General features: G+C 34.1%; 1 protein-coding gene across 6 annotated transcripts; it reads right to left on the bottom strand.

The window, feature by feature from the left end:
- Positions 1-1,512: 1,512 nt before the first annotated feature.
- LOC107851127 (UDP-rhamnose/UDP-galactose transporter 4) lies at positions 1,513-7,831 on the bottom strand. 6 transcript variants are annotated; one of them, XM_016696050.2, is made up of 7 exons: positions 7,554-7,760; positions 6,215-6,302; positions 5,236-5,442; positions 3,430-3,614; positions 3,143-3,343; positions 2,759-2,920; positions 1,513-2,089 (listed from the first exon to the last, which is right to left on the bottom strand). In XM_016696050.2, exons 3-7 carry the CDS (start codon positions 5,378-5,380, stop codon positions 1,766-1,768), a joined length of 1,017 nt encoding a protein of 338 aa, XP_016551536.1. In that variant the 5' UTR covers positions 5,381-5,442; positions 6,215-6,302; positions 7,554-7,760; the 3' UTR covers positions 1,513-1,765. The 6 variants fall into 6 exon arrangements, with proteins under 6 accessions (XP_016551536.1, XP_047257541.1, XP_016551533.1 ...); XM_047401585.1 differs by having other exon boundaries at positions 6,215-6,394; positions 7,554-7,744; XM_016696047.2 differs by lacking the exon at positions 6,215-6,302 and having other exon boundaries at positions 7,702-7,831.
- Between the last annotated feature and the right edge of the window lie 19,993 nt (positions 7,832-27,824).

Genomic DNA, 27,824 nt, shown 5'->3' with positions numbered 1-27,824 from the left:
AGATAGAGCACCTATTGGCGCAGGTGAATGACCTGTCGGCGCAGATGACCACACAAGTGGTTCTAGGTCGTTGTTTAGCTCCTTTTTTTATCTTTCCGATGACCTCTCCAATAGCTTCCTTAACTCCAAGCTATCTATCATATGTGATTTTGCCCTACATGGAACTCAAAATTGACTCTCCACACATATCTTTGTGGCTTGGATCCTTTGTTATTGTCTTGAAATACAAACCGAGAAAGGTTGATGTCGATTTGGCTAGTAGCAAAAGAAGATAGAGTATACGTAGACCTTACCCCTACCTTAAAGGCAAAGATGACTCAAGGACGACTAAGTATAAAACATGGATGTTAAATGACAAAATATAAAACAAGAAGAAGAATATACCCAGTGTGGTCCATTGACTCCCACAAAATGGGATTTAGGGAAGATAGAGTATGTACAAACCTTATTTTTACCTCAGAGGTAGAGAGAATGTTTTCGATAGACCCCGACACAAGGATGAGTGTGTTTGTTGCGAAGGAAAATGTTTTTCATGAAAAATAATTTCCTAGAAAATTTTTCGTGGAATACTAGTTGTTTTCTTACTTATTTTCTTATGTTTGGTTGGTGAGTGAAAAATTTCTTTCGAAAAATACTTTCTAGTGTTTGGTTGGTGAATAAAAAAATATTTTTTAGAAAATACATTTTAGTGTTTAGCTAAAACGTAGAAAATAGTTTTTAGAAAAATAAATTTTGACCCTGAAAAATACTTTTTTTAGGGTGTATTCGCTATAGAGGAGAAAAATATTTTATATGAAAATAAGTTGTTTCTTACTTATATTCTTGTGTTCGTTATGCAAGTATGAAGATTTTTTCAAAAGTATTTATATATATAACAAAAAAGATTGAGAATGAATACGGTAAGAAGGGTGGGGTAAAAGAAAAATTTTGGTAGGTGTGTGTGAGGAAGGGGGCGGGGGCTAGTAAGGGGTGAGGGTCAGAATCGGGAGTGAGGGTGGGGTAAGATAGAAAATTAAAATTTAAACAAAATTGAAAAATTTAATTCTTCTTTTAGGAGGGCTGGTAGGGGTGGAGGTAGGATAAAAAAAAAATTGAATTTTCTTTAAAAAAATAAATACTTTTTTGGAGGGGCCATAGGTCGTCGAGGTAAGGGGTGAGATAAGAAAAAAATTGAAATATTTATTTTGGATGGGGGTGGTAAGGGGATTGAGGGTCAGAATGCTAGTGATGATTCTGAGAGTTGTATGAACATTTCAACTTGAAAGTGAGGTTAAAAGAATTTTAAAAAATATTTTTTTTACTTTTTGAAGGAAAGTCATTTTCCTTAAACTTGAAGAAAATAAGTTAATTTGAAAAATATTTTCCAAAACATTTAAGTCAACCAAACATGAGAAACTTGAAAAATATTTTCTGAAAAATGTTTTTCTACATACCAAACACACTAAATATAAAAGATGGATATGAATTATTTCGTGTAGACACAGAAAGCGAACCAGAAAATGAACAAAGGGAGGACCAAAGCAACATTGCTTCATAAAAATAATGATCAAATGGCACTTTTGAAGTCTTTTAACATATGAAAATTTCGACATAAAACTAGCGAAAGCAAAAGAAAAGAAAATCTCACTGTTAAAGAGGAGAAAAGATTTAGACTTTTAAATATAAAATCAGATGATTGAATTAAATACTTCTGTCGCTATATGTATGGCAGGAAGGAAAAGAACATATGAAAAATTGTCAATTGATCTGCTTCGATTATGACTCCCTATACTTTCTCGTCGAGCTGTGTTGGTGGCAAGAGGCTGTGTTTTTCAGGTTTGCCGATGGTGGGAGACTGTACCCGCTCTTTTCCACCGGGTAGTGAGGAAGCATTACCATACCAAATCATGCCAACGATAGCAATGCTCATCCCAAAGACGACGTGTAGATTGAGCCCCTCTTTCCCAAAGAAGAGGAAACCCAAAATCAGGACAAGAATGGTCTTCATATGACCAAGCACTTGAAATGTCACTGCTGTAAATCTTCCAATGCAGATGAATTGGCTGAGATTCGTCCCTATTGCTATCGTACATGATAGGACGATGAAAAACTGCAATAAGAAAGAAAAGAAAATCCAAATTATTATAATTGCAAACTACTCGGACCAAAGTTGACATAAATTGAGTTCAGTATGCACTAGTCTCAACCTTTAAATGCTTCGGTTTAAAGAAGTCAAGACTGTTCTAGAAACATTAAGGTAAACCTAGCTGTCTAACGTCTAAGCCAAGAAAAGCAACATTTTAAGAAATACATAAACGACCAATAGAAAGCCGGTAATTGAACTGTAATGGGGACACTGCCGAAAGGTAAAGAGTTAAGAAACATTTGTCAATGAGTAAACATGGTAATCTAGGCATTATAAATGCTTCAGGTGCGCATCTATTCAACATAATGAAGATCGGAAGGTAAAGATTTGATGGTCTTAATCCATCCTAAACACTGGCTAACATATCAAACTATTCACTATAAACAAACATTAATGACTGTTTACCCCGGATATCCTCACTATGGTGGCACAAAAAATTGTATGAAGAGTGACATTATTTAAATGACATACTCGCTAGTATATTGATTTTGCACACTAACGGATGTATCCACATCCGACATAGTGAAATGTTCTCCTTTTCAAAGTGCATCAGAAACTCAGTAAACTATATTACGTGACCATGATATAGCGGTACTCCTTTATGTCGATTAAAGAGGACTTTGATGTACTTACTAGTGATATTGAGGTATAGTTGTATGCATCGACCCTCTTATCAGTCAACCAGTAGTCTACAAGGGGTCCCAGTAACAGCAGGGATGTAGCCTGTATTGGTGCAGTATGCCCCAACAGGTTGAATGACCCAAGTGAATATTTACGCTGAAGATAATGTACATACTGCATCGGAAGGAACATACATCAGCAAATATAATAAGTGGAATGTATAGAGGGCATAGAAATTAAAACATTAACTTGACAGCAAATGCAATTAATTAGTCCAGATATACAAAATTGGTCACAGATACACCAAAAAATCTGGTTCTATATAGAACATCATCAGGTAAAAAGCAAGTTATGTTGACATAAGCGAAGGTAATTGGTGTTCCACAGTAAACTTACATATTGCTGCAGGGCAGTGCTCCAGACCGCAATGAAGGCAGCGATAAAACCCTTTGCATTTACACTTACATCAGTAACAGTACAAATTGCAACACCTAGTAGAACCAACAAAATGCTTAATTTGGTGTCTCTCGAGTATCGCACATTATCCAGTACAATTTCCAAAAAGCACGACACTGGTATCATACTTAGCTTTGCAATCTGATGAGGGTTCAAGAGGAAAAGAGATGTGAGATCAAAATTCAAGACAAGTAGAGCATAGATGTCTGATAATTCTTCACACTAACCTGATAGAATCCAACAGAGTTCCACATCAAACTCACATTCATTCCAACAATAGAGAAATTTGCAAACAAAACAAATTTCAATCGCTCAGACCACGGAAGTTGGGAATTCTGGATATGCCCAAGCCATTTAAGGAAAAAGGTCATTAATGTTGTTGTAGCAAAATGCATCCCAGTTAAGGTTGTAGCTGCAAATTTGACGGAGCAATAGGACAAAGTCAGGATAACATAAGAAATATCAAGCTAATTTTCCAAAAAGCTTACAAATGATTAGCAAGAAACTATGTTTCTCTAAGAAGAAGAAAGTAAGAAACTATGCTTTTAATCTCAAAGACTTATCTTAATCCATTAACACCAAATTTATAAACTAGAAACTGAAGTACAGGGAGGCAATGTCAGCTTCTCTCGAGGATTAGAAACAGAAAATTCATTCACATATTTTGCCTAAACAGATTATAAATTTGTTTGGTCTCAAAAAAGTTAAAACATGAGTTAAGTTACCAGTTTAAAAAAAGGAGGAGGTTAAACATGAGTTGGTTAACCGCGTAAAACAGCAACAAGCAACGGTGGCGCAGAATAGTAGTTTGACGAGAAAGCTGGAAAATTGAGATATAATAAGAAAAAACATCCATCACTTTTAGTAAAAGAAAACAATGTAATCTGGCAAGTTAGGATCAAAATTTTCCGAATCCACTATTTACTAAGCAGCCGAGTAATACTGCAACATAAAACACGGCTTCCAGATTAGCCACCATTCAGTCTAGTTTTTCATATTCATGGTGGCCATAAGACAACACAGAAAGATGTTAACACCATAGGGGCTAATCATAGTCCGCCAAGGCAAAATAAAATATAGATTAGAATAAGAGAGGCTAGAGATTTGGTGTATATTCTTAAATATACTTATTGGCCAGTCATGCCGATAGTACTGAAGGATATCTTCAGTCGGCAGGACCATGAAGTGAAGAAAAAGCAGAGACAAGTGTGGAGAAATATTTCATTGTGCATATTATGGCCAAAATGGACAGGTAAGAATCATAAATGCCTTGATGAGATCATATATCTCTTGTTAAGTTCAAATGTCTTCAAGATTTGAATTTGTAGTGAACTTGAACATAGTATAGAATATAGATCATATACTAGACTTAATAGATGAAAATGACTAAAGTAAAGACGATCCTGCAAAATCGTCACATGAATACTGGAAAAACGTGATGGTTCTAACTGAATTGGAAAAACGTGATGGTTCTAACTGAATTGATGTGGTTTACACAAATGTACAACGAAAGAGAATGTCTTGAGTTAGCACACCATTCAGTCTTCAATAGATGGTTTGGCTTAAACAGTAACTGACGAACCATGCATAAACAGGAAATGGGACAGGAATTCTACTATTTTGAGATGTGGAGTCTAACTAACAGCTCGAATAAAGCTGGGAAACAAGGCGAACCAAGTCTAGCTTAATCAGTCGCCTATGCTCATCACACTAACTTACATAGGTTGAGATCCTTTATTGCATACATAGTTTCCAGAAAAAGCAGCCTATTTTAAGCATGGTTTTGCCTTAGCTAGCAGGATCAATAAGATTTCTTTGAAATCATCTATTTCTATAAGATTTCTTTCAAAGTGCTCAGACTTCAAATCTCATGATCAGTAGAAACAAAAGTTTGACCCTCGTTGAAACATAAAGAAAATGCAACAAGAACCATTTAACATGAGCGGATGCACTAGATGTCAGCAAGATAAATTCCAAAAAAAAAATTTTAAAAATGGAAAATATAAACCTTAAGGACAAGTGCCGTAACGTACCAAAGCTGAAACCATATGTAGCCATTAAGGCTTTATTAACAATAATAATTCCAACTGAAGTGACAATGTTGAATGCCCATGCTGCCACATCGACAGCCATTTCCTTCTCATCCTTGACAGCCATGGACATTTTCTTTGGACGCATCTAACACATAGAAAATTTGAAACGTTCAACCTTCAGAATAATCACCAAAAATCAAGCTTCCTCTGCATAAAAACACATAAAACAAATGAACACGAAGTTCAAAAGGAATGTAACAAAATAAGCTACTTTAACACAAATACCCAACAGTCATGTACAAAACCACAAGTTATGATCCTTACTAGTGCTTCTATTGGCTAACAACGAAGATTTTAATGTTTCATGTTAATAAAGGATGTCAATTAAAGGAGAGAGAGCTAAGGGAAACAAAGAGAATAAACAAGGAGAACCAATCAAATCCATTTGCAAAGCTACATATACATCACTAGACAAAGAGACAACCAAGCACAAATGAGAAACCAAGGAATATATGCTATAGAGCATTTTCATGTATTGATACCTGAAGAATGTATAACCATTTGAAACAACTAAGCAGAAATGTGGTGGAGATCAGTTAGTGCCAGAAGTAGTAAGCTTGCAGGAAAATGATAGAAACTTATCCCTTCCGCAATTTATTTTAAAAGGGACAAATGCAATTTAAAAATTATTTACGGTTTCACAAAAGGAAAGTATAATTTTTTCCCTCTTGAAGAAATCCCAACCACCGTAAAATTTAATAGTTCAGCCATGATACACAAAATTGGCTGCATATAAGATTTAATAGTATGCAAATGTTCATGATACACAAAATTGGCTGCATATCAGATTTAATAGTATGCAAATGTTTATTTCCTCTGCATCGACACGATCAACACTACTATCAGAGTGAAACAAGGGGAAAGTTTCTCTTTCATAGGCGCCCAATAAGTAGGCTATCAGATCAAGTCGAAAGCCTACCTGACGCATACCAGTCCCGATTCGAGAGTGAGCTCAATGAGTGAGGCGAGAAGATCTTGATCGAACCAAAACAAAGGGAAGATCCGTACTATGTGTGCATATTTACAAGAAATAAGCACATATATAAATAAAAGCAAATCAAATGTTTCCTTGTATTTCTAAGCATTCACTGGAGTTCCCCTGGTTAAGTCCACTATTACAATTAACACAGATGTAGATCCAATGAAATATTTACGCACGAAAAATGATTTTGCTTTATTGTCAATTATAGGAGATATAGACATATGATGATTAATTGAATCCACAAGAAAATCCAGATTCAAATTTGAATATACTCCATGTTAGGTGAAGGGTGAAAAACTCATCATTAGCTGATCATCTCTCTCTCTCTCTCTCTCTCTGACACACACATGAAATGATGGTATGAACTATTACATTACAGGTCAGAAAGTTTGTCATTATCGTACATATGTAGAGCTGCAGGAAAGAATTAAAATCTGAAATCAACTGCCACTATGTAATCTCCAGTTATATACACTAGGATTCACACATTTCATTCCATTTATGCAAAATTTACATTTCAACATCAATAGAGCAAAATCAATAAAACATACGAGAACTTCACAAGAACACACACTTCAATACTCCAAAAAACCACATAACACAAATTACACCAAAAAAAAAAAGGAGAAGTAAAATGAAGAATCTATCCAAATCCCAGAATCAAATGCTTAAAAATAGCAACTCAAATTCAAATTACAAGTAAATCAAAAGCTAACTATTAAAAACCCCACAAAAAAAGAAGAAGAAGAAGAAAGAAACATACAATTTCAAAATCCATGAAATCCCAAACCAACCATTAAGAGGGGCTAAAAAAACAAAGATCCAAATTTCAAGAAAATCAAAATCTAACTAATGAGAACTCCATCACCCCCCCCCACCCCCCCACCCCCGCACCCCCCAACACACGCACAAACCAACATCCAATAAATCACAACCTAACAATCAAAACTCCAAAAGAAAGAAACAGCAAATTCCAAAATCCAAGAAATCAAAAAAGAAAGACCCAAAAATCCAATTCTCAAGAAACTCAAAAGGTTAATTAATGAAACCCCCAACCCAGCATCCAAGAAAATTACAAACCAACACTTAAAAACACAAAAAGGGAAGAAACCCAAAAATTCAGATTTCAAGAATATCAAAAGCTTAACTAATGAGAACCCCATCCCCCCATCCCAAACCCAAAAGCAAAGAAAATCAGAAACCAACAAATAAAACTCAAAAGAATAAAAGGAACCCAGAATTCCAAATTGAAGCAAGAGGAGCAAAGTATACATACATTCAAAAAAAGCGCCAAAACAAGAAACAAAGAGCAGCTGCTCCCCTTGCTAAGTTACAGGGAAAAATGGAAAGTGAATATTTATATATATATATATATATATATAGTAGAGAGCAAAATATTTGGTACAGAATGAGAAAAGTTGGACCTTTTCCAGCATTAAGACAGACAGAGACTATGGAAAGTGTTGTGTTTTACTTTACTTCCTTCCCATGTCTGCGCCTGCTTTAATTTCTTTCCTAAACACTTCGTTTGGAAGGTTGTTTAGACTTTATTAAGTATGTTATATTTTTATAATTTATTTTTATTTATTCATTTTACATTTTGCTGGATTCTTGAAAATATTATAATTAATAGGGTGAGGAATAAGATTATTCGGCGAAGACGGGATGACTTTGGTGGAGGACAAGATGCGAGAAGTGCAGTTATGTTGGTTCGGACACATGATAAGAAAGAACTCTGATGCTCCAGTGCTGAGGTGTGAGACACTGATTATAAATGGTTTTAGGTGGGGTAGAGGTAGGCTGAAGAAATATTGGAGGAAGGTGATTAGGTGTGGAGCAGTTACAACTTATGGAAGACATGATCCTTGATAGGAAAGTGTGACGGATGCAGATTAGATTAGAGGATTAAGGGACGGGAGTGCGTCAGTTACAGTTGGGGAACGTTCTTTATTTGTGTTTAGAGTTTCTTGTTCGTGGTGTTGAGTGATGTCCATGATATCGAATATATAGTTTTTAGTATTATCTTGCGGCTGTAGTACTATCCTATGGATAGTTCTATTAGTTTATTTTGCATATTGTGCTAGTCTGTACGCATTTATATTTTGCGATTGTTATACAATTATCGGTTCTAAGTCGGATGTCTATCAGAAACAACCTCTCTATTTCACCTGTCTGAGGTAGTGACATGGTTTGCGTACACTCTACCCTCTCCAATTCCCACTATGTAAGAATACATCAAATTTATTGTTATTGTAATATGAGTATTTTATCATAATATTGTATAGTTTTATGTCTTGAGAAAAAAATTAAAAAATAGGCAATTAATGTTATTATATGTTAAAAGGAGAAAATAATAATTAGTTTTTTATATGTTAAAAGCGACAAATAGTAAAACAGAAAGTTTACTTTTAGATAACTGGATTCATAAAAGTGAAGAGGGAGTATTATATTATATCGTTTTAATAAATATAACGTTTAAATAAATTATATCGTATTCATCATTATGTAATATTATACATGAATAATTTAAAGAATAGATTTAGAAGAAAAATAGAATATAAAAAAGGTATTATTAAAAAGTTAGGTCAAATATAAAATAAAACTATTATAATAATAATAATAATAATAATAATAATTATTATTATTATTATTATTATTAGATAAAAAGAAAAGACGAAATAACAAGAAAAAAATCAGGTAAAATAATGAGATCTTGCCAACTCTTTCGTAATATAAAATGGAAATTTTAGTTATTATATAACAATAAATTTAATGATATGATAAATAAAATTTAATTAACAATTAAAATAAATAATGTATTTAGACTAATAATCCAATATAATACAACAGTTAACAACCATCCAAACAAGTTGTTATAGTTTTGTCCTTCCCCTGATTTCTCTAATTAATTAACTTAAATTTAAATTTATTACTAATAAATGATTCCTCTTCCTAATTTATTTGAGTTGGAATGTAAAATTTAAGCCTTCTGGAGATCTAAGAATTTAAAATATTAGTAGTTTTATTTATCCTGTATGTAAAGTTAATTGTAATTAATTATTTAAGATAATAGTGCAGATTCCTCTTGGTGTCTTGAGCTTCTTTTCTGATCTGAAAATAATATAAATTAATACACTTTTCCCCTTTAAAAATTAGTATAACTGTATAACTGACACATTACCGATCCATCTTGATATCATCTATCTTATTCTAGTTCAATTATTATTATTTAGTCGGTGAAAACAATAATTTTTGGGGTTTGGAATTAATGCTGAGGTTAAAGGTTTTCAAATTCTCTACTTGGTGGATGTCAAATTTGAGTTGAGATTTTTTATCTATCTTATCAATAATAAATAGAGTTTTACTAATATTGTTGGTGAATAATGGCAGATATCATTTAAAATAATTGATATATGTACAAATTAATTCAAACACCATAAATTCATAATTTTATTGTAAAAAAAATGTCTATACTTCTGTATTTAATACAAAATTCTGCTATTTTATTAAAGTCATATTTAGTCCTATTTATCTTGATTGTTATGTCAGACCTTTTCCTTCATGGACAATTAAACTTTTCTATCACATTTCTTTTATATTTTCCCAATGTGGTGTTGGAATTTATAATAATTCGTTCCTCTTTTTCTTTTTTTCAAGCAATAGTATATATATTTATATTTATAATCTATACTTATAATCTATAATATATTAAAAAAGGTGTTGAAATTTATAGTAATGCATTCCTCTTTTTCTTTTTCAAGCAATAGTATATATATCTCTATCTCTATATATAATCTATATTTATAACGTATAATCTATAATCTATAATATGTTAAAAATGTGAACATCCTATGAAAAGTGATTTGAACTTTTTTTTCTTCATTTGAATACTATTCTTTAGGCAAAACTGTCTTTTCACTATTTTCTTTAATTTATTATTTAATTATTTTTATTATATTAACTAAACTCCTAAATTATATGAAAGGAGAATCAATTAATATTTTTCCTCGTACGGGTCAATTAGAAAAATACTCTTAAAATAAGATAGAAAAATACTCCTAAAATGAAACTCTACTAAGAAAATACTTTTATAAATATTGAGATACACATTAAACTACCGAAGAAATCAATTTACTTATTGGAAAAATATGATTGATGCTCATCTCTAACTTAATTTGGTTGCATTTTTAGATTGGTGAATGCTTAATTTTTTAACCCTCAACTTCTATGTCGGTCAGCTTTGAGAAATTCTTTTAGGTAAAGGTTAGGTTTAATTGTATTGTTTTTATATCTCTGTTTGAGATTTTTTTTATGTGTAAAGGTTAAGTTTAGTTGTATTATTTTCATATTTCTATTATCGTATTATTTGTATTATAGTTTACAGATGGTAGGTGAGTGTCGGAGGGTTTGAATTTTTTTTTGCGTAAACGTTAGATTTAATTATATTATTTTGATGTCTTTGTCATCGTATTGTTTTGTTGCAGTTTATAGGTGGTAGATGAATGTCGATCGACTTTGATAATTTTTTTTAGCAAAGGTTAGGTTTAATTAATATAGGAAGCGGGGAGAGAGAAGGATAACCTCTTTGAAAAGGACAGAGCCGCTTGGCCGCTACTTACATATTTGGAGTTCCGGATTGAACTAGGGAACGGAATTCAAGGGAAACGAAGGCCCTTAGATAGGACTTCATCTATGAATAGAAGAGATTTTCTTTCTAGTAGAGCTCATCACGACCATCATAACCTAACTCCAGGACTGCTACAGGCACTGATCCTTCTATTCAAAGTTTCCTTTCTCCTTCTGAATGTAGTTTGTCCTACAGCTCGCTAAAGTGAAGGATATTCAGCAGTCTAAGCAAGTTACTCTTAACCGTATAGTGAATTCAGATATGTTGCGCTTACGTTATCGATAATAAGAAAAAACCTGGCTCCAGGTAGCGAAAGGGAGTAGTAAAGGGGGAATTCATTAGGAGACAGGTTCCATTTGTATACTTGGTGGAATGTGACATGTCTTAACCAAACCTTTTGCATGGGCTCGACGCGCACTTGTATGGTCTGGAGAGGCGGGCAAAGGAATTAGCTTATGATGAAGAATAACAACAAAAAAGCTTTTGGTACACTCTAGACAACTGGTCGATCTCTTACAGAACAAAACCAACTAATGGTAGTTATCAACTTCATTAAATGGACTGTGTCTGGATATTTAAATTTCCCAAATTCATTGCTAAGTTTTGCGAGGTTATAGCTGTCACAATAGCATAGGCATTTTGGGCTGCTTGCTTTAGAGAAAGTCCTTTCTTTGAAGATGGTGATATTAGAGTTTTGAGATCGGTTCTGACATCTGAACAGGTTGGGTGGGCACTTAGATGATAGAGTATGCCTGCAAAGCACATTTCTTGTCTAATATCTACAGCTCGTTGATCTCTTTCGCCTGTTTTGGCTAACCCCATTCCAGTCTATTAGGCAAGGTCTGTTCGATTGAGCTTCTATTAGTTGGATCGTAAGACTTTCTCTCATATCCCACTCCCTTCCATGAGATAGTCAATTTTAATTCTTCAAAAGATGTTGAATTTAATTATTATATTTATCTTTGTTATTTAGATAAATATCATATTTAGTGTAACGTTTGAACACAATAAAATAAGGTACATGCGCGAGGCGCATATGCCTAAACATATATATATATATATATATATATATATAATTTTTTATTTAATTATTCGTACGTAGCATATACTTGTTGGAATAATTTAAATTCATATGAAGAAGAATCACTAAGTACAAAGCGCGTAAGTTGTAACAAAATTATTAATTATGTATGTTTTATATCTCAAGTTTCCCTTGAGGAAATGTTAACACGGTTAATTTATAGCTTGACTGATAAATAATTAATCATTGTTTTATTTTAATTACACTCTTCGTTTAAAAAAAAAAAAACCTTTTTTCCTTTATAATTCGTTTTAAAATAAATGATTTTTTTGATAATATTTTAATTTTAACTTTCTACATGATATATTTAGGATCACAAGATTAAAGGACATTTTGATACATTTGATTCAACTTTAATCTAAGGTCATAAGATTCAAAAATTTACTTTATTTTTTTAAACTTTATGTCAAGTTAAAGTAGATCATTCTTTTTAAAATGGAGGGAGTATTTGTTTTCCGTACTAAGTTTATGTTGTAAAAAAAAGATAAAAATTAACTTAGTCTACCTATGAATTATTCAAGTAGTGCTGTGATTCTTTGAAGATTCTACTTTCTGTCAAAGTGGTCAATCATTTGATTTTTTTGCAAGTTTCAACTCCCAAGTGTCTTGTTATAATATAAACATATGTCATCATTTCAAGCAAATAAACAAGTTGAAGTTATCAAGACCGTGTCTTTCTTCGAAGGTTTCATTGAAAGAATATTCAAATCCCCATTATCATTTTATCCATTCTTTGTAACGTCATATTGTTATTTGTCGTTTGGGGCTTCATAGATGCATGCATTAAAGGGGTTTTGGTGAATCTCCTTCCCAAGAAAATCTTTGATAGGACGCCTTTGGAGGGGCGCAAAAGAGTGTGTTGAGGTTTCTTTGGCTTTTGTCTTACCTGGCTCCTAATAGGATTTTTTTTTTTTTTTTTTAATGGGGTTTTTCATCATGTATGATCTAAATCAAATTCAAGTACTATTCCATTCATCGAATCAAAAATAGAATCAGATGTTCTAGCAAGACAATGAACAACCTGATTTGTTGATTTCTTAACAGACGATAAGAAAAAAAATGACAATTCTTTGAGAAAAGTTTACCATCAAAGACTAAAAATCAAAATAAGAATAATTCACTAAATTTTCTTTCGAAACTTGCTTCACAAGTAGATTATCAATTTCCACAATCAACTTTGTTATACTGAATAACTCCTTTAACAAAGTGAGAGCCTCACGTACCCCTATGAGCTTGGCCAATAAAGGGCTAGCAACACAATCAAGGAACATGGTTTTTTTTAGCAATGAATTCATCTAAGTGATTATGTAGCACCATGCCTACTCCGCCAAACATGTATGGATATCATAAAAGGCATCGATATTACATTTGATTGTATCAAGTAGAGGTAGTTCCCATTTAGTATTCACATTATGCACAGTAGAAGAACACATTTCGTCCACCAAATTGGCATTCCTCCATTCTTCTAGCATCATCGCACGGTATAAAGTGACAATGGGCACACTTTGCTTATTATTCCTACATAAATTGTTTCTAGCTTCCCATAAGCTCCACAAAATCATGGTTGCTTCCTCCAATTTTATTTCTGGTTTCTCTTTTTTTTTGTTCCTCAAATCATTTCATAAAATCCCCTGTCAAATCATGCCAGCTAAAATTTGATTGAATTCAACATTGCTTTGCAAAATGGCATTCTATCAAGCAATGTTTCACGGTCTTCGGTGCTTGTAAACATTGCGGACAGATTAAACTAGTTACACATTTCTTCCTGAAAAGACTCCTACATGTAGTTAAAATATTTCTCAAAGCTCTCCGGATAAAATTAAGCACCTTAAGAGGTAATGACATGCTCCAGATGAATTTTCAAAGTTGTTGATTATGCTAATTTGATGCTTCATTTTGATTATAAAGGAGACGTTATCCACTCCTCACAGAGTACAATCCCTTAGTATTCCATTTCCACATCCATGTATCTTCCTGGGACTTAATATTCAAGTGAATTTGCCTAACTGCATCTATCACGAGTCATTAAAAAGAGTATGTAGCAAATCCCAATTTCATTCTCCTACATCTTACTTTATCAGATTAGCTAAAGAAAGTTCTCACTCCCAAGAAAATTAGAGCTTTCAACATAACCTGAATTTTTCTTAGGCAGCCATGTGTCAATATAAACTTTTGTTGTCTATCCATCCCCAATGCGTCAAAGACATCCTTGTTACAGAATTTGTTTTCCTGATCATAAATCGTGTCATACAAAGCTAGGATTGGAGCCTAGCCCTGCCTCAAGAAAATTAGATTTATGGTAGTTGTTGACACCTATTTTTTGCCCTCCTCAACTAAATTTAATTCTGAGTTTCTTCGATTTTTAATAAAATCGAAATATTTCTTTCATCCGAATAAATACACTCTAAAATATTTATTTGGGTTAATTTTATCATTTAAATGACGATTATACGTTTTCTTATTTACATATACGAGATTGTATAAATTTTGTTACTTAAATGAATATTTTTTTTTTTATCAAAGTTGGACTATTATCAAGTATTATCTTGAAAATTGATTCGAAGGTTAATATCTTGATTTAAATATAGTTTGTTCTCAAAAAAATTTATTTGGAGAAATATTTCTTTGATTTTATTAAATCAAGAAGCCCGGAATTAAACAAGGTATTAATTCGTATCGAATTTCGATTTAATTTAGCCAATCTATTAGCTATGGCCATAATTGAAATCAAATTGGCCACAATTGCAATGCAATTGACCAATTGATTTTCAATGTGGCCAAAACTTAAATGGAATTGGCCAAATTCCTAAAACCTACAAAATCCTAAATTCTCAATTCCACCTCAACTTTGTCCTTTTTCCATTTTGAAATCAAAAATTTATACTAGATAGTACAATCCCCCCTCCAACCTTGTCCTTTCTCCATTTTAAAATTCAAAATTTGTACTAGATTGTACAATTCCCCCCTCAACCTTGTCCCTTTTTCATTTTTGAAATTCAAAAGTTTGTATTAGATTGTATAATTTCACCCCACCTTATCTTCCAACAAACTTAACCCTCAATTTAAAATTCTCAAAACACCCCTAAGTTCTTTCTCCCACATTGATGGATTCAAAGAATTCAATCCCCATCTTTTTCTATAAATACTGCCACCATTCTGGTGGAAAAACCTTTTGAGAAAAGAGTTAAATTTTGTTTTTTAGTAAAAATTTTCAAGCGGTAGGCTAATCGGAGTTCCCGAAAGATTATTTTATGGTGGTGATCAAGACTCCGAAGAAAGTTTGAACTCTCGTTTTGCTACTCTGAAAAAGGTAAACATACATTTCCCCTTTAGTTTTGTTATAGCTTTGTTAGAATGCTAGTTCGTGTGGGTGAGTCGTAGCAAGCAGTTAGGAGAGTTTTGGTGTAGCCGGGCTAGTCATCTTAGGGTTGTGTCCATAGGTTGGGGCTGCTAGTTAGGAGAGTTTGGGTGTGATGAGTGTCTTTGATTTGTGAGTGTATGGTATTACTCTGTGGGTTCTATTATTCCATCCATCCTGTTGCATGTTTTATTACGATTTTGTTTACTATCCTTTGTCTTGAGCTCGTAGTCTAGTGAAAACAACCTCTCAACTTCCTCGGAGGTGGCGGTATGGAATGCACATATTTTATCCTCCCAAACCCACTAGGTGGGGATACACTAGGTTTGTTGTTATTGTTTCTTCTTCATCTCCTTCTTCGTAGCTTCGTAGTTGTAATTTTATTTGTCGGGATTGTTTGCTGTAGATGGCCTAAAAGGCCATAGGATGTTGTGATATCAATATTATGACTATTTTTATGTTCAAGGTATAAAATGAGCTAATGTATTTCTTTGGCTTTATTCCTTGATTATTATGATCAGATCGATAAAGTTTCGATCTTTGCTTGATTAAAATACGCACTCATGCCTTGTTTAAATTAGTTGTTGGTGGATATGTTCTCTTTTAGCATGTAAAGTTATTTCCTTCATGTTGAAAAAAATAGTTACTATTGTTTGTTTCGCCTTAATAAATTAGATCGATAAAGTTTCGACCTTTGCTTGATTAAAATACATACTCATGCCTTGTTTAAATTCGTTGTTGGTGGATATGTTCGCCTTTAGCGTGTAAAGTTGTTCCCTTTATGTTGAAAAGAATAGTTACTATTATTTGTTTCGCCTTCATAAATTAGATCGATAAAGTTTCGACCTTTGCTTAATTAAAATACGTACTCATGCCTTGTTTAAATTCGTTATTGGCGGATATGTTTGATTTTAGCATGAAAAGTTATTTCCTTTATGTCACAAAAAGTTTTTCTCATCGTATGCTCATTCCCATTTCTTTCTTTAATGAAAATATGTCTTAGACTATATTATATATATCATAGTATTTGGTACAAATATGTGTTAATCTATAGGAAATATTTGTCCAAAATTTAACCAACTATACTTATGGGTCAATGTCTTCTTTTCAAGGATTAGTTGATTATATTGTGCTAGGCTCAATTTTTCGTAAGATTGTTTGAGAAATATGTTAATTTCCTTTTCGTTTGATAATTTGATTTATTGTTGATATCATATTTACTATTTCTTTATGCTTGAGAATACTATCTTTCCATCTCATCATTTATCTATTAAGTATAGAATTTTCGAACACATATTAATTCTTTTTCATTTATCTTTTTCTTTGCATGAATCTGTTTTGGAGTTCAAATGGACTCCTTTCCTCTTGCATTTCATAACGGGCCAATGAGGTCCACCTCTTTGAGTCAATTCCAAAGTTTAAACCCAAAGTTGATTACGTGACGTGCGGATGCAAGAAGATGGAAGAAGAAGAAAAATGGGTCAAAACCCATTGATGAGATTGCTAAGAGATTTGAAAAGTCTCGATATTTATTATTGTCTTATTCTTTATTTATTTCTTTCTTTCTTTATTAATTTGGGCCTTAAAGCCAAAGCTGTAATTTAATATAAGTGAAGCGGATTCTTAGGCCTTCAAGGTTCGAAAACTAGCTTAGGACAGGTTCTGGGCCAAAAGCCCAAATGATTAGACTATGACAGGTGCAAGTGGGGCAAAAACTCAAATGAGTAGATTAGGACAGGTTGTGGATCGAAAGCCCAATTAGATTAGGATAGGTTCATTTGAATATTTTGGGCCTAATGGCCTAAGTCTTTTAGTCTCCTCCTTTTTCCTTTATATGCTAGTTGTTTTTTTAGTTTTCTTAAAATTAGTTAAAATTTTTACTAAGTCGTTAAAACTTGTTTTGCACAAATCTTGATTTTTTTTCTTAATCGGTTTCTTTTCAAAAATTAATTTTTCCTTTTGGAGTTAGTCAAAAAGTTATTTTCAAATAGTCCGGATAACCGCAAGTTAGCAGATACTCTTGATGCCTTAACAACCTTCCAAGAGTATTAATAGATACCACTTACTCGAAACTTAAAAGATTTTTTTTGTTTTGAATCTTTTAAGTAATATTTTTTAGGATTTCTTGATATTTTCTCAAAAATCAAGTGGTGACTCTGTAATTTATTAAATTATTTCAATTTTTTTTAAATTTTGAAATAGTTTAAAAGGTCGAAAATAATGTTTTCCAAACCCTTCGAATTGAAAAGGGGCAAAACTGTAGTATCGGGCTTGAAAAAGCATACTCATAAGAGCCTCAAGCCTAGTCAAAAGGTTCCAACCTATTTTCGCGAGCATGACAATATTGAAGTGATGGAGTTCCCAAAAACCCGAACCCCCATCCTCTTTTTGGACATAAACTTTCTGCCAAGATATCCACCTGATCCCTTGTTTTTCCTCTATACCTAATTTTCATAAAAATTGATTCATTGCTCACTCGATATAGGTGCACATATGTTGCTGGAATCAAAAGCATATTCATCATTAAGTTAGAATTGATTGAACCACAGTTTTGAGCAAAACTTTTCGTCCAAATCGAGATAGACCAGTGCATTTCCAACTATTCATCTTTGAGATTACTTTATCTCGAATATAAGAAAAGAGTAATTTTTTACTTCTTCTAACCATTGTCGACAAACCAAGATACTTTCCAGGAGTATCCACCTCTTTAATATGAAGGATTTCTGTAATTTCTTTCTTTACACTTGCATTAGTGTTTCGACTGAAAAATATATCAGACTTTTAAAAATTTACTAGTTGGCTGCCTCTTCCTTCACTGCTTTAAAGAGATATAAAGTGTCAACTGTAAAAAATAAATGTGAAATAGATGGTGCTTTAGTGCAGATTTTTACACCATGAATTCGGCCCTGGATAAACATTAGCTTTAACAAGGTTGAAAAGCCCTTCACAACTAGCAAAAATAGATAAGGGAATATTGAATCATCTCGCCTCAAACCTCTTCTCGAAGAAATATTCTTGAACTGCTTGCCACCATGACCGAATTTATATGAAACTGTGGTTACCATCTTCATAACTTTATTCACCCATTCCATACATGTCATGACCCCAAAATAAGGGTCATTATAGCAATTGTCGCGGCGTACCTTGAAAAGTAAGCCTATCACCCAAACTAATACAAAAAGGTAAAAAGACAGAAATACCCAAGGTAAGGCTCCTTGAACGAAGCTGAAACATACAAGTAATTATAACAATGCGAAAAGAGCATATCCAAAACCATACATTTCCAAAACCAGGTGTCAGTAGTGTAAGAACTACTAATACAATCCATGAGACAAATACATCCGAAAATAACCACAAGGAACATAACTGTATCCGAATACTAATAAAGACATAACTAGCACAAAAAGATAAAGGTGAACTCCGGACATATGATTGTCCGACTGCTACCTTGAGTGAACTGAAGACACCTAAAATCAACCAGTCTGAGGCGCACCCAAACATGAATCTTCACCGAAAGGATGAAGTAGGAGTGAGTACAGTCCACTTGTACTCAGTAGGTATCACAGGCTAACTGATCGAAGTAGAAAATAAAGCATACAAAATACATACAAGGGTATGTCACCTGCAATCAGAAAATATCCCACAATGATAGCCCACGCCGCTTGTACTAATAGTTCTACAATATCTACATATTATACAATAATACATTAAATAGGAACAAAAATATACACCATCTCGCATATAAGAAGGACAACAGAAAACTAAGTATATACATGATTATCAAGTACAATTAAGAAAGATAGAATAATTAGATAGATACAAGTTAATATGGAAAATACAAGTCACAACACAATAAAACAAGTACAATGTATGTGATGATGATGCACAAGGTTGTCGCACAACCTTCGTATACACCCATGGAGGCAAGCCTCCCGACGTGAGACTCATGGGGGTTCATCAATCCATATATCCATATCCATATCTTCTTCCCAGCACATCCCTCGGGAAGGGCTTTTTATAAGATGTCACATTTTCTATCATAAAAAGGTGTTGCCACAGTGGTAGTATTTGTTCTATAAATGAATATGACTTGAGGATGTAATGCTTACAACTAATCATAATGAGTATTTCCACAACCAACCACATGATATATTTCCACTACCAACCACAATGATACATTTCTATAACCATGTGAGTCAATATCCACTTATTATTTCCATTCATCCATGAATTTTCACATGTTTCATATGCAAAAAGTACGAATATATATATGTAAATATATACATACATATATATATATATATACATATATATATATATACATATATATATATATGTATATATCACAATACACCAAAGGTACCACAATAGGCATTTGCAACAACATAATACAATTATTCACATGCATTCAAGACTATCAACATTATATAGGACCCCATACGGTTGTACATATCACAAATATCTCAATTTCAATAATTACATCACATATAGGCCCCCATACGGGCACAAAACATAGATAGCCATTTTTTTTTATTAATTTCAACCCTTAACATGCATTTTGTACTATTATTTACTATCCTTCCCAGTCTGAAAGAGTTAAACCATAACCTACCTCGAATGCCGAAAGTGGTAGCTACACTTCGAACTCACGACCTTACATTCCACAAATGATGATGAACTTCACTAAAAATATCAAATATGAAATATACACATAAAAAAAATCAACGACACCCATATTGATTACTTTAGGTTTGGAGTCAAAATGGACCTCCGAAATGGATTTTCAAACAAAAGGACAAAATTATAACTTTACTTCAAAAATATGTTTTCCATATTTTTAGGAACCTATTGATGAAAATCTAAGTCAAATCGAGTAAAAAAAGAGGTTCAAATCAAAGAAAAACTATTTTTAAGCTTTACTGGGTAAAATCTTTAAAATCCAGATTCAAATCAAGAATCAGAGCTGTTTTGAAGATTAAATTGATAAAAAACTAGTAATTATAAGATAGAAACATTATTCAAATAAAAAGGAGTGAAATTGGAGTTTAAAATCAAGCCCTAAGATTTTTGGGTTTTGAGAAATTAATCAAGAAATTACTAAAAAAAGTGGTGAATTTTTACCTTAAATCCAAAATAGAATCAAGAAATAGGAGTTAATCTAGCTTCCCAAGCTCTCATAACCTTCACTTTTAAGCTCTCACTATTTTAGGATTTAACACTCAAGAGGCAAGATAAAAAATGAGCAAAATGGGCCCAAAAAGCTGCTTCAATAGTGCAGTTTTTCTACAACAGCTATTGAAAAAAACTATTTTTTAAGTCCAATCTGGACTTAGACGGGTGTCCGAAATTCGTTCAGAGTCTGATATATGCAAACAAACTATGTAACTACACTAAATTCAACGTTTCGGATGAATTGGAGAAGTCGGATTTTCAAAAAAAGATGTCATTTTCATTAAGTTGACCCCCGAAATTCGAAATCACAATTTTCCCAATCGAGGGTCGAAATGAGATTTAAAAGTCATAAATTCACACCAAACATGTTACCACCCTAAAATTGATGTTTCAGAGTTGCCGGCATAGTTGGATTTTTCATCCGAGATTATTTCGATCTAATGTAGGTCCTACACTCATATTTTTAATTTTTCAACTCTTCAACCAATAGGTCAAAATGAGCTTGGGTGCATCGAGACCTGAACCAAAAGTCTACCTAACCTAAAATTGATATTCTGGAGCTACAACATAGTACGTTTAGTCATCTATCGCACGGATCAAAAGATATTCACATAAGTCCAAACTAAGGCTCTCGAAGCCATTAAAAACCATAATATCACATAAATGGTACCAAAATACATTGAAAATTATGTCAATCACACCCACACCCCAGAAATACCGTAGTGCAACTTTGGAGAGGGGTAAAATAGTCAAATCATATAGAAACACACATTTCACATATTTCATCAAAAATCTGATCGTTATATCATCCACTACTAAAAATCCAGTTCGTCCTTGAACTAAAGGCAAAAGAAATACCCGAATCAACGAGGAGCTGGGGATAAGAACTAAGCATATTAGAATCAACCTCCCAAGTAGCCTCATCTATAGGTCAATATCGCTATTGAACCTTAACTATAGGGATGACTCTGGAGCACAACCGCCTAACATCCCTAGCCAATATAGAGACTGACTTCTCAACAAAAGACAACCGCTCATCTAACTGAACTGATTCCCAACGAATAAAATGAGACTCGTTTGAAATATTACGACAAAGCATAGAAATATGTAAAACTAGATGAACAACTGATAGACCAGGGGGCAAAGCCAACTCATAAGCCACATCACCAGCAGTCCAAAAAATCTCAAATATACCAATATACCTAGGGCTAAGCTTGCCCCTCTTCCCAAACATCATCACACCCTTCATGGGTGAAACTTGAAGGAAAACACGATCACCAAAACTAAATCTAAAGGCCCGAAGTCTACGATTACCATAATATTTTTTCCTACTTTGAGCCGCTCTAAGTTTATTCTAAATGATCCGGACCTTGTCTAAAGACTCACGAAGCAAGTTCGTACCTCAAGGCCTAAACTCAGAAACATCAAACCAACCCATTGGCGAGCGACGACACCTGCCATCAAATGCCTCAAAAGGAGCTATATAAATACTGAAATGATAACTATTATACGCAAACTCTGCTAAAGCCAAATGCTGTTCCCACTGGCCAATAAAATCTATAACACACACGCGGAGCACATCCTTCAAAACCTGAATAGTCTGCTCTGACCGTCAGACTGGGGGTAAAACGCCATGGTAAGATAACCCAAGTACCCAACTCATCCTAAAAATTCTTCCAAAAGTAAAATGTGAACACAGAACCTCAATCTAAAATAATGGACACCAGCAACCATGTGTCTCACAATCTCACGGATGTAGATACAAGCCAATCTCTCGGCAGTAAAGAAAACCTAAACTGGAATGAAATAATCATACTTGGTCAATCGATCCATGATGACCCACACACTTTCAGAACCACAAGAAGTACAAGGCAACCTAGTCACGAAGTCCATAGTGATTTGTTCCCACTTCCATTCGAGAATGGGTAACCTCTGAAGCAAACCACCAAGTCTCATATGCTTGATCTTCACCTGCTGACAACATAGGTAATAAGCCATAAAATCTGCTACATCTCGCCTCATACCACCCCACCAGTGTGTTGTGTCAAGTCACGATACATCTTAGTCACACCTAGATAAATGAAATATCTGGAATAATGGGCCTCCTCCAAGATCAACCTAATTCAATCATCCACTCTCGGCACATAAACTTGGCCCTCAATCCTCAAAACTCCATCCGAATCAAGTGAGGATTCCTTAGCTTTGCCACTCAACACCTTATCTCGAATCAACCCCAATCTAAATTCATTAAACTAGTTAGCTCAAATCTACTCAATCAAAGAAGATCTAGCCTCTACAAATGCCAAAATGCATCCAGATGTCAAAATATCAAGCCTAACTATCTGGTTAGCTAAAGATTGAACCTCTTAGGTTAAAGGCCTTTCCTGGGTCAAAAGATGAGCCAAGCTACCATGCTAATTGACTTCTGACTCAAGCCATCCATAACCACATTAGCCTTGCCCAGATGGTAGAGAGTAGTCAAGTAATAATCCTTAAGCAACTCAAGCCAACGATGCTACCTCATATTAAGATCTCATTGGGTGAAGAAGTACTAAAGGCTATGATGATCTAAGAAGACCTCACAACGAACTCCATACAAGTAGTGCCTCCACAACTTCAAGGCAAACATAACTGCATACATTTCTAAATCATGGGTAGGATAATTCCTCTAATGAGGATTTAACTGACGAGATGCATAAGCAATCACCTTGCCCTCCTACATTAACACAACACCTAATCCAATACCTTAAGCATTACAAAATACGGTAAAGCCCATGCCCTCCTTGGACAAAGCCAATATAAGAGCTAAAGTCGATAAATCCTTGAGATTTTAAAAGCTTGCCTCACTAGCATCAGACCATTGAAAGGAAATTTTCTTCTGAGTCAACTTAATCAAAGGAGCTGCAATAGAAGAGAAACCCTCGACAAAATACTGATAATAATCCACCATTTAATAAAACTCTGAATCTTGATTGGCGAAGTAGGTCTAGCCCAATCACGATCCACTACAACTGTGGCAGGATCAACCATAATACCTTTCTTAGTCACCACATGACCTAAGAAAGAAACAGAATCCAACCAAAACTTGCACTTAGATAACTCCACATACAACTTCTTATCCCTCAATCTCTAAAGCACAATTCATAAATTCTCCTCATGCCCAGCCTTACTTTTGAAATACACCAAGATATTAGCTATAAATATAATAACAAAGGAGTCGAGATACGGTAAAATACCCAGTTCATCAACTCCATGAACGTGACAGGGCATTGGTCAACCCCAAGGACATGACCAAGAACTCAAAATGATAATATCGAGTCCAAGAAGCTATCTTTGGAATATCTGAAACTCTAATCCTCAACTAGTGACAACAGAACCTCAAATTAATCTTCGACAATATCATAAATTATAAAGCTGATCAAGTAAATCATAAATTCGAGGAAGAGGATACGTATTCTTAACCATCGCCTTGCTCAAATCCCGATAATCAATACATATACGCATAGACCCATCCTTCTTCTTCACCAACAACTCCTGTAACTGATCCTTCAGTTCATCCAACTCAGTTGGGGCCGTCCTATAAGGAGAAATAGAGATGGGCTGGGTGCCCGACTCAACATCAATAGCAAAGTTAATATCACAATTCAAATATATACCAGGCAAATTCATAGAAAACACATCCATAAATTCACGAACAACTCAAACAAAATCTAAGAAAAGAGGTAAAATAATACTAGTATCACGAATATGAGCCAAATAAGCTAAACATCCTCTCTCAACAAATTGATTAGCCTGGACATAAGATATGACCCTCTTAGGACCTGAATTAAGTGCACCCTTCCAAGCTATACTTGGATCACCCGACGAAGCTAAATACAACATGATAAGGAGCCAACCAACCCATACCCAAAATAACATCAAAATTGACCATATCCAACATAATCAAGTCTATCAAAGTCTCACGCCCGACAAAATTCACAACAAAAAATTAGTGCACCTGACCCACCACTAAAGAATCATCTACCAGGGTAGAACACGAATAGGCATGACAAGAGGCTTACTACCAGAATCAAAAACCAAAACAAAATACACAAACATATAGGAAAAAGTCAATCTGGGATTAAATAATATAGATATAGGTCTGAAATAAATGGGAACGATATCTTTAATCATAACATTAGAATCCTCTGCCTTAGGTCTGGTTGGTATAGCATAACACTGACCGCAACCATCAGTTGCCTGGGTTTCCCCATGACCACTAACTTCCTGAGTGGCCCCATGACCACCCCCATGCTCTCCACTACTTCTATCTCTCCCACCTCCAGTAATACCTTTACCTCTCACAGCTGGAATAACAGTAACCCAAATCACCCTACGGGGACAGTCTCTGTGCATATGGCCAAACTCATCACACACATAATAACCTATACGACCCGATCAATATAAGAAGGTACAACTGGGCCCAAGTGTCCACCCTAAACTGCTAAACTAGAAGATCGACCACTAGAACTCTACACTAGCCTACCCTGATACCCATGAGAATCTCTAAAATCTCTACCACGAGAAACCTGACCTCTAAACTCACAAAAATAACTCACTTTCTTAGCCCCTCCTGCAATACCTGAAGAATGCCCCCTGTCATCTTCGTATGATCCACAATGTTCTAAAAAGATGCTCTACATATAACTATCCGAGATGTAGCCAACTGAAGAAAGATATCCAAATTATTCACAAACTTTTAAATCTTTTTAGATTCAATGAAATTACTGGCATAGGAATATCTGGAAAAGGCATGAAAATGGGCCTCATACTCTACTATAGTCATGGAGCCCTACTCTAGGTAGTTAAACTCATTCCTCATCTAATCCCTCAAATTGAAAGGCACAAATCTCTCTAAAAAGGCATCAGGAAACTAATCCCATGACAACTCAGGAGCATCAACAGGCCTACAATCGACAAACAACCTCCACTAATCTCTCGCAATACCTCTTAACTAATATGTAGTATAAACCACATCATCCGCATAGAAAGAGAAAAACATAACTCAAAACACAAGGTATGAAATAACTTCACACAATATAGAATAAAATGAGTGAAATTTCCTAAAGATATCCTATAGCCTCTTAAAGATATATACAAACATCAACATATCGATCCGCGAGACTCTATTAGACATCCCTTTCTTACACCGTTCAGACTAATGAACCTGGCTGCTCTGATAACAATTTCTCACGATCCAAAAACTAGGGTCATGATGACACTTGTCGCGGCGTACCTTGACAAGTAATCCTATCACTCAAACTGATACAAAAAGGGAAAAAACATAAATATCCAAGGTAAGACTCTTAGAACAAAGCTGAATTATACAAGTAATTATGCGAAAAGAGCATATCCAAAACCATACATTTCCAAAATCAGGTGTCAATAGTGTAAGAGCTACTAATACAATCCATAAGTTAAATATATCAAAAAATAACCACAAGGAACATAACTTTCTCCGAATACTAATAAAGACATAACTAGTACAAAAAGATAGAGGTGAACTCCGAATGTATGAATGTCCAACCTCTACTTTAAGTAAACTGAAGGTGCCCAAAATCAGCCAGTCTGAGGCACACCCAAACATGAATCTGCACCAAAAAAATGAGGTAAAAGTGTGTACAATGCACTTGTACTCAGTTGGTATCATAGGCAAATCGAGCAAAGTAGAAAATAAAACATAAAAAATATACACAAAGGTACGTCACATGCAATTAGAAAATATCCCACAATGATAGCCCACACCGCTTGCACTTACAGTTCTACACTATCCACATATTATACAATAATACACCATATAGGAACAAAAGTATACACCATCTTGCATATATAAAGGTCAATAGAAAACTAAGTATATACATGATTATCAGTTACAATTAAGGAAGATAGAACAATTAGATAGATACAAGTTAATATGGCAAATACAACTCACAACACAAACACAATAAATCAAATGCAATATACATAATGATGATGACAATGATGATAATGATGATTATGATAATGATGATGATGGTGCACAGGGTAATAGCTGAACCTCCGTATACACCCACTGAGGCGACGTGGAACCCATGGAAGATTTGTCAATCCATATACAATTCATATCTTCTTTTTGGCACATCCCTTGAGAAGGGTTTTTATAAGATGTCATATTTTCTGTCATAAAAAGGTGTTGTCAGTGTTTCTCAGGTATTTCCATGGTGGTACTATTTTTCTATAAATGAGTATGATATGATGATGTCATGCTCACTACCAATCACAGTGAGTTCCTTTACACCAACCACATGATATATTTCCACAATCAACCACAATGATATATTTCTATAACTATGTGAGCCAATATCCACTTATTATTTGCTTTCAGCCTTGAATTTCCACGTGTTTTGTAGGCCAAAAGTATGAATATACATATATATATATATATATACATATCAAAATACGCCAAAGGTACCACAATAGGCATTTGCAATAACACAATACAATTATTCACATGCATTCAAGGCTATCAACATTATATAGGAGCTCACACGATCGTACATATCACATAATATCTCAATTTCGATAATTACATCACATATAGGACTCCACACGGCCACAACACATAGATAACCACTTTTCATGATTTGTTCCCACTCTTAAATTGCATTTTGTACCATTATTTACTACCCTGCCTAATCTAAAAGAATTAAGCCATAACCTACCTCGAATGCCAAAATCAGTTCGCTACGCTTTGATCGATGACCTTACTTTCCACGAATGATCCCGTACTTCACTAAAAACATCAAATATGAAATCTATACATAAAAAAAATCAACAATACCCACATTTACTATTTTAGTTTTGGGGTTAAAACGGACCCCCGAAATGAGTTTTCAAAAAAGAAGGGCAAAATTATAACTTCACTTCAAAAATGTATGTTGAAACCTTGGGGGTTGCACCACAAAGTGAGTGACCAGGTCCCTCAAGGTCAATCAAAGGTATAAAACAGTAAATCAACCAGGAATAAAGGATAGTGCAGTAAATTTGAAAAATACAAGATTTAATGTGGAAACCTCCTTGCTAAAGGGAGGAAAAATCACGATTTTCCCTCACAGGCTCCTCAAAAGTTCACTATAATCAACCTCTTGATTACAAACTCAAACTTGAACCTAACTATAGGTTCCTTATTCTTGTAGTTACTCCACTATAAACTCAACTTGACAACTCTTCCAAGACTCCTCAACATTGGTTAACTCTAACCAGTTTCAAGCATAGGAAACCCTACCTAAAA

The sequence above is a fragment of the Capsicum annuum genome, chromosome 12 (assembly GCF_002878395.1).
Source record: "Capsicum annuum cultivar UCD-10X-F1 chromosome 12, UCD10Xv1.1, whole genome shotgun sequence".
In the NCBI taxonomy this organism is placed as follows: Eukaryota; Viridiplantae; Streptophyta; class Magnoliopsida; order Solanales; family Solanaceae; genus Capsicum; species Capsicum annuum.
Note: the sequence above shows the minus strand (reverse complement) of the source record. Positions and strands in the feature narration are given on the sequence as shown.

Excerpts from the sequence above, each read along its gene's own strand:
- LOC107851127 (XM_016696046.2), bottom strand. Across the intron at positions 3,615-5,235 it reads TACATATGGTTTCAGCTTTG|CTACAACCTTAACTGGGATG; the intron begins GTACGTTACGGC and ends TCAAATTTGCAG. Across the intron at positions 3,344-3,429 it reads ACTCTGTTGGATTCTATCAG|ATTGCAAAGCTAAGTATGAT; the intron begins GTTAGTGTGAAG and ends AACCCTCATCAG.